Source organism: Nicotiana tabacum, chromosome 1 (genome assembly GCF_000715075.1).
Source record: "Nicotiana tabacum cultivar K326 chromosome 1, ASM71507v2, whole genome shotgun sequence".
NCBI lineage: Eukaryota > Viridiplantae > Streptophyta > Magnoliopsida > Solanales > Solanaceae > Nicotiana > Nicotiana tabacum.
The window spans coordinates 75,676,037-75,684,674 of record NC_134080.1 but is presented as its reverse complement, the minus strand read 5'-3'; the positions used below and the strand labels follow the sequence as shown (position 1 = coordinate 75,684,674).

General features: G+C 40.6%; 1 protein-coding gene across 1 annotated transcript; it reads right to left on the bottom strand.

Annotated features, from left to right (window-relative positions):
* Positions 1 to 6,052: 6,052 nt before the first annotated feature.
* Positions 6,053 to 6,550, bottom strand: LOC142162903 (uncharacterized). The gene has a single exon (XM_075219963.1). It carries the CDS (start codon positions 6,548 to 6,550, stop codon positions 6,053 to 6,055), a length of 498 nt encoding a protein of 165 aa, XP_075076064.1.
* Positions 6,551 to 8,638: the final 2,088 nt, after the last annotated feature.

The following is an 8,638-nucleotide window of genomic DNA, read 5'->3' as shown; positions in this document are numbered from 1 at the left end:
CTTCCTGTAAGTGCATAGAAACGGGCCTGACCGTCGCCTGATCGACCTTCCCCTTTGGGGCAACCCCTAACTGACTGACCTCCATCCCTAACTAGCTAGGCGGGTGGTGGTGAAGTAACTGGCACTGAAGCCGATGACTGACCCATCTGCTAAGATGAACTCACAAGACGATGAGGGCACTGCCTCTACATGTTACCCATCTCTCCACACTCATAACAACTCCCAGGTGCTGGAGAAGGGGACTAAAGGGATCCTCTCGCACCGGAATGACTAGATGATGCACCTGGTATAGAAGAGCCCTGAACTGATGGAGCACGGGACGAACTCTAAGATGGAAGGGCACTGGACCTGATGAGAACTGTGAGAACCATGACCCGATGACACCCCACGATAACATGGGCGAGTTGGCTGAGCATGCCTGAATGGACAACCTTTGTCGTGCTGAAACTGACCTCTCGAAGAAGCATCACTATATCTACCAGATCCTCGAGGCCTCTTGGCCTCCCTCTCCTCTCGCTCCTAGCGACAAACAGACTCAATCTCACGGGAAATATCCATAACCTCCTCGAAAGTAGCACCAGTTACCCTCTCCCTGGTCATGAGAATATGAAGCTGATAAGTGAGGCCATCAACAAACCTCCTAATCCTCTATCTATCTATCGGAACCAACCAATTAGCATGACGAGATAACTCGGAGAACCTCATCTCATACTACGTCACAATCATCTCTCCCTGAAGCAACCACTCAAACTCCCTACGTAGCTCCTCTCTGCGAGACTGCGGCACATACTTCTCCAGAAAGAGAATGGAGAACTGCTAACAAGTAAGGGGTGCTGCACCAATAGGCCTACAACACTCAAAAGTCTCCCACCAAGTGAAGGCAACTCCAGAAAACTGATAAGTAGTGAAAGCGACCCCGCTGGTATCCAGAATACCCGCTGTACGAAGCATCCTTTAACACTTATCCAAGAAACACTGTACATCCTCGCCTTCTACACCACTAAAGGTCGGAGGCTGAAGTCTACCAAACCTCTCCAACCTACGCTGCACATCCTCTGGCATGGAAGGAATTACATAGTCCTGAGCGGCTGCAACCAGCTGGACTGGATGTGCCCCTGACGTCTAAAGTCCCTGCATGACCTGCTCAGGTGTGCGAGCGGCAGGAGCCTGATTGCCTCCCCGGCCTGAGAAGTAGCTGCGGCTGTAGTAGCTGAGACCGCCTGAGCTAGGCCAGTGCAAATTGATAGAATCTGAGCCAAGGCCTCCTAAAGACCCGGAATCACAATGTGCATAGCTGGTGCATGAGCTGGTGCTGCTGAAGCGTCCATAACTGGAACCTGATCCTGAACTGTGGCGACTGGTGGATCTGTCGGTGCTGCCCTAGCTGCTGTGCGGGCCACACCTTTGCCACTATCGCGACCACAACCACGTCCTCGGCCTCTAGTGGCCACAACTAGTGGTACTGGTGGTCGTCCATCCTGACCGGTAGCGCGTGTCCTCACCATATATGAGAGAATAGAATGACAGAAGTTTAGTACTCGGATCAAAAAATTCGCACGACAAGAATTTCAAGAATATGAAGTTTTTCCTAAAGGTTCTCCATCCTCTCGAGGATAAATATAGACGTCTCTGTACCGATCTGCAAGACTCTACTAAACCTGCTCATGACTCGTGAGAACTATGTAACCTAGGCTCTGATACCAACTTTTCATGACCCTAAACCCGGACTTGATCGTGATGGCGCCTCTCGTGAAGACAAGGCCAGCTCATACTTCCCATTTCAATTTTTAAGTAGTTAAATAATAAGATTCAAGTTTAAAGCATGATAAAATAACCCAAGGTTTAAGCAGTCAACAGTACAATTATGCAGAAGAACAACCCAATACAACCCGATACCGGGGTGTCACTAGTCATGAGCATCTATCAATGTACTACAAGTTCGAAGTGTCTACTAAACTATTATAGAATCACTAACAGATAAAGAAATGAGATAAAGGGGGAGAAACACGGGAATGCAGACGCCAAACAGCTACCTCGTGAACTCCAAAATCTACTGGGAGCTCTCAACCCTCGGAAGCAAGATCAACAGCGCCTGAATCTGCACACGGGGTGCAGGGAGTAAAGTGAGTACTACAACTTAGTGAGTAATATTTATAAATAAAGACCGAGAGCAAGAAAACACGTAAGTCACATAACATGCTATAAGGAAGCAGTAAAAATTCGGTAAAAACAGTGAAACAATAAAGATGTGTAAAATCACTGAGTTCAGTTTAAACTTCATGAAATTCCTTTTTAATAATTAAGCAAGCAAATGACAGGCAAATAGGAAAGGTAAACACATAAAGGATCACCCCTCGGGTAATATCATAGAACAACACCAGCTCCCCAGGCTATCTCTCACGTCACAATGGGTACCCGCGCTCAATGGGGGTGTCCAGACTCCTGGAGGGACCCCTTACGGCCCAAGCACAATATCAATCCATTTAGTGGCATCATCACTAGGCTCTCGGCCTCATATCAAAAAGCCACCTCGTGGCGTACATATCTCAGGCCCTTGGCCTCATAATCAATATCAAATGTTTCCTCACAACATAGTAAAACACGATTCTCAGCCCAAAATATCATTTAAAAGATCATTTAAGTGTTAAAACAAAGTAAACATGGATGAGAACGAAAACAGTAAAATATAACATGACTGAGTTCAAGTATAAAGTCAAAACAATGAGGAAATATCAATAAAAGTCCCCGAAGGGTTCAAATAGTTGGCACGAAGCCCAAATATGGCATTCAACTCAGATAATGATGATAGCAAATAGATTTCAGTCAAACACGTGGTAAGATAGTCATTCGGGACGGACTAAGTCACAATCCCCAACAGTGCACGACCCTACGCTCATCATCAAGCGTGTGCGTCACCTCAATATAGCACAATGATGTGCAATCTGGGGTTTCATACCCTCAGAATATCATTTACAATCATTACTCACCTCAATCCGGTCCAAACTCTAGCCCGCGACGCCTTTGCCCCTCGAATCGGCCTCCACTCGCGTCGAATCTATCCAAAATCAGAATCAAGGCGTCAAAATATGCTCAGGGAACGAAGCCCAAGTAAAAATAATCAATTAACTAATTAAATCCCGAAATTATAAAAACCCGACTCCAGGGCCCACGTCTCGGAATTCAATAAAAATATTCACATCAATAGATTCCTTATCTCCCCACGAGTTCATACATATCAAAAGTACCAAAAACCAACCACAAATGGTCCCTCAAATCCTCAAGTATAGGTCTCCAATACCAGCATGGTACACATTTGAATTGGGCTTCAATGGACTGGAAATACAAGGAAGCAAAGGACATCTTCGGCCTAGATTTGTAGTTTAAATTAATGTGATATCAATTTTGAGTGCAGTGCTCAATTTTGATAATAGTCTAGTTCAAATTTAATTCCTTTTATTTTGTAGGAGATCATGACATTGTATTTTGTTTTTTAATTTTGTTATATATAAAAAACTAGCCCTAGGCGCTTGCCTAGCGGATTGCCAAAAAAAATAAAAATACCAAGCCCTACTTTTTCCCAGTCTTAACCCTTAAATTCCATTAATTATAGCTCTAATACGTCAAATAATATCATAAGAACGAGTTTTAGGTCCAAAATACTTACCTCAATGAATTTCCCTTGAAATCCTTCTTCAAAATCATCCAAAAAGCTTCAAAGCTGGCTTAAAAATGGTGGAATAGCTCAAAAATCGCGAAGAAAACAATTTATACTTTCTGGCCCAGGGATTTCGCATCTGCGGCCATATTCCCGCTTTTGCGGTCAAGACCACCGCATTTGCCGTCCTCACTTAAGTCACCAAAACCGCATCTGCGATGCATTGCCCGTACCTATGCCATCGCAGGGGCGGCTCCTGAACCGCTTTTGCGGCTCCAGCCTTTCCAGCCTAATTCTTCTTCTGCGGCCAATCTTCCATATTTGCGGCGTCGCACCTGCGGTCCCCAATCCGCAGGTGCGGAAACAACAGAAACAACAAATCTGCAGCTTCACCAAAATTCCAAACTTCTCCGTCAACCATCTGTAATCACCCCGTGGCCCCCGAGACCTCAACCAAAAACACAAACATACCCTATAACCATATTCAAACTTATACCAATCTTCAAAACACCTCAAACAACATCAAATCAACTAAAACACATCGGATTCAAGCCTAAGTTTTCAAAGTCTTCTGAATTACGTTTTTGATCAAAAACCCAACCAAATCATGTCCGAATGACTTGAAATTTTGCACACACATACCAAATGACACAACAGAACTACTGCAAATCTCGGAATTCCATTTCGACCCCTATATCAAAATCTCGCTTAACCAAAAATCGCCAAAATAACAACTGCGCCAAGTCAAGACTAAATCTACTCCGAACCTCCAAAACTCATTCCGATCATGCTCCTAAGTCCCAAATAACCTCCCGAAGATATCCAAACCATCAGAACTTACATTCGAGCCCTCTATCACATGAGTCAACATCCAGTTGACTTTTCCAACTTAAGCTTCCTCAAAAGAGACTAAGTGTCTCAAACCTTACCAAATCCTTTCTGAACCCGAGCCAACCAATCCGATCAAATATAGAACCAATAGACAATGCAATAAGAAGCAGAAATGGGGGAAATAGAGCGGTAACTCATGAGACAACTGGTCGGGTCGTCACACTTGCTCAAAATCTTTGTCTTATTATTTGAGTTATCCAATGTGCTTTTCTTGCAACCTATTTGATTTGTCTATTTATTTGCAATGGACTAATTTGTGAATATAGGTTTGGCCGGGACCTACAGTTGTAGACCAAGAGGGGTGACTAACACCTTCCCCTCGAGGTCATTTCGAGCCCTTACCTTAATTTCTAGTAATGCAAACCAATCCAAGAGTTAATCACTCTAGGTGCCCTAATGCACCATAACCCGTTAGGTGGCAACTCTTCAAATACCCAATTCCCAAAAGGAAATGAGTTATTACACCCCATGATTGTCGAAACCCGGACCTCTCTCCGCGGAGGCAAAAAAGGGGGTGCGACACTACTAGAGTATTCTTTTCTTTGCTAAGGTTCTCTACGGTTTCCTTCAAGTCAACAACCACTACCATCAAATCATCTCTCTCATTTTCTACAATATTTATTTTTTCAGTTAGAACTTCTTTTTCTTTTTCAAGATTGCCTATGGTCTCATTTAAATCAACCACACAGACCACCAGATCATCTCTAGATTGTTCAGCATCTCCTAGCTCTATGATTAGGACATCTTTATCATTAACAAGACTATAATATGTATCAATTAGAACATTTGCTAAGAACATCAATTTCTTTGAAGAGTAAGACTTCAGATTTCTCTGAACATCCCTGAAATTTACCTCATCATTGTCATCCTCTTCATCAATCACTGGACTGAGCCATCAATGCAAACAATGAATCATATTCCTTTGCTTCATTTTCCACTGCCATCATGGAACTGTTTCCTACATCTGGTTCCTCTTCTGATTCACTGGAGGAGTCTCCCCATGCAGCAAGAGCTTGCTTTACAACATTGTCAGCTACACTTTTTCGGCTGAATCGTTTGTCAGGAACTGAATTCTTTTTGCTGCTTTATCAGAGTTGTGTTTGTAATGCTCCTGTTTCAGAAGTGGGCAGTCTTTGATTAAATGCCCTGGTTTTCCTCACTTGTAACAGAGATCATAGTTCCTTGGTTTACTTGAACTGCCCCTCTTAGGTATGCCACCATTTCTTCGAACCATCTTTTGAAATCTTTTAGTGAGATAGGCATATTACTATCTTGTTCACTTGAGTCATTGTTTTCAGCCTTGAGCACCAGGTTCTTCTCCTTCTTTGGCTCTCTTCTTTCACTGTATTTCTTTCTTTTCATCTCGTATGTCTTCAGATTTCCAATGAGCTCATCCATGGTTAGAGTTTGTAAATCTTTAGCTTCAGTGATGGCATTCACCTTACTCTCCCAAGAGCTAGGTAGAACACTAAGAACCTTCCTTACAAGCTTATTTTTAGGAATAATTTATCCAAGTGAATGAAACTCATTTATGATAGATGTGAATCTAGTGTGCATGTCTTGTATAGACTCATCATCTTTCATCCTAAAAAGCTCATACTCAGTGGTGAACATGTCAATCTTGGACTGTTTAACCTGAGTAGTTCCTTCATGTGATGTTTGCAATGCTTCCCATATATTCTTGGCAGATTGACAGGCTGACATTCTATTGTACTTATCAGGTCCTATACCATATACCAAGAACTTCTTGGCACGAAAGTTCTTCTCAATAGCTTTTCTATTAATATCGCCGTATTCTTTTCTGGTTTTTGGCACCATTAGTCCAGATTCTCCAAGCTTCTTCATAGGAACATATGGATCATCACAAATGACGTCCCATAGCTCGGAGTCTTCTGCCATTATAAAATGATGCATAAGAGTCTTCCACCAGCCGTAATACTGACCATTAAATCTAGGAGGTCTGTAGGTTGATTGTTCTTCCTCAAAGTTAGGTAGAGTAGCCATTGAGATCCGTTCTAGGTGTTAACCTTTTAGAAAGAACGTGCTTTGATACCAATTGATAGTTTATATGAGTCCACCAACTGTATAGAGACCTAGTCCTATATCAGTTCTCTTAGTGCTAACTACTGAAACAGTATGTAAATAAGACACAGGATTTTTACGTGGAAAAATCCCAACTTAAGAGTACAAAAACCACGATCTACACTGGTAGGATTTCAACTTCACTAGCTTGTCACTACACTATTACAAGCCACTTTGTAATGACTCTATTACAAAGACTTTACTCACTCTAACTTGTAATACACTTATCACAAGCCACTTTGTCACTCACTAGTTTCAAAGACTTCAACTTATGACTAACTCTAGGCACAACACAACCTCAAATAGTTTATGATTTTGAGTTTCCTAAAACAAAGCTTCTAAGAAAGCAAGATAGGAGTTACAATGAAGAACAAAACACAAGATTACAACTCAACTAAGGACACACATAGACTCCTAGTGAAACTGGTCTGTAGTAGTTGTCTTCTTGTTCTTGACACACTTGTGACTTTAATGCTGGATGAGATCTTCAATGCTTGAGAGAATATCAAAAAAATACTCATGTGAATATCTTATGCCTTACACAATATCATTATACTTCAAAAGACATCCCAAGGATGATGTCTGTTCTTGGTTGGTACAAGCCTCTTCCCAATGGGAAGTGACTGCTGCACTGTAGCGTGCATAGTTGCAGGCAGTCACTTTCTGAAGTTGCTTTCTAGCTATAGAGTTGTCTTATACTTCTGTTAGGGAAACACCAAGGGATCAGGTCCCTAAACTGGTTCTTGTGGACTCTAAAGGCACTCTGCCCAGATTATCTTGAGTCCATTGCTGAATGATTATACCAGGCATGTATCAGGTCCTTTATCTGGTTCTATACAGAAAGTTTGTTGGATCATCAAAATATAGACTAAGAGACCTTAAGCCCATCAACTTTCTCATTCTGCGTGGGGCTTAAGCCCATAAATCTTTCCAAATTAGAATTAAAATTGTTAAACGAGTCCTTAGAGATTTTTAGCAAAAAACAAAAATTTCAACTTGTCATTACATTCTAAAAAGTTAAAAAATCAAAAGGTACAAAGATTTTTTATTGTTAGTCGTAATTTTTATTCTTTCTCTTCGTCTTCTATCGGGTACGAATAAAAATGATTAATTTACAAACTATAAAATAAAAACCCATCATCCTTCATGATTTATGGTCCGATGCTTCTGAGTATGTGTTCTTTCTTTGATTTTCTTTCTTTTCAAGTTATTTTGCTCTTTAATTTCAAGTTAATTTATAAATTTCTACTCAATTTGTTTCTTAGAGTCTAATTAATTTTTTTGATAAAGCGTTTTTGTTTAGTTTTATAGTTCATTGCTAATTCAAATTAGCATTAATGAAGTTGTTATATTTACATTCCACATATTTTATATTCTTTTGAAATTTTTATATTTTAATGTACATTTATCTTATTTTAATATTTATTTTTACTATATTAATTATAAAATATAAAAAATTAAAATCCATGTGGCTTCCCTCAACGCTCCGAGGCTTATGTTTTCATATATTAGGTAAAATGCTTCACCTCGTGTCGCGCCTTTAAAACACTGCACAATACTTTTCAAATCCTTTCTCGACACTTTGTTCTTTCTTTTTTCTCTCACTCCCTTTGGTCAATAATCGTAGTTCAATTTATTAGATATAATGGTCTCTTTAGATTAAACTTCATGACATAATATATTGATGCGAGTCCAATAAAAATAGAGTATTGCTTCTCCTATTGTAAATAGAATGTCTAAGTTAGTGGGAAGCTTAAGTAGAAGCACGTATGTCGCACTATACTTGTTCAGAGGCATCCATTTGTTGAAGCAAAGACAATGAATATTTTGGGTGATGTGTATTGATAGCCATTAATAGCACATGTCTTTATTTTTAAGCCACTATTTTAAATATTTTTAGTCTTTAGCCACTGCTTTAATAAACTCTACCTGCCTGGACGAAAATACCCTTCTGTTATAAGCTTGTACCTACGCTCTTTATTAACAATCAGCAGCAGCAGCACGTAACTA

Bases quoted from the DNA above. Each gene is read 5' to 3' on its own strand.
- LOC142162903 (XM_075219963.1), bottom strand. From the start codon at position 6,550: ATGGCTACTCTACCTAACTTTGAGGAAGAACAATCAACCTACAGACCT.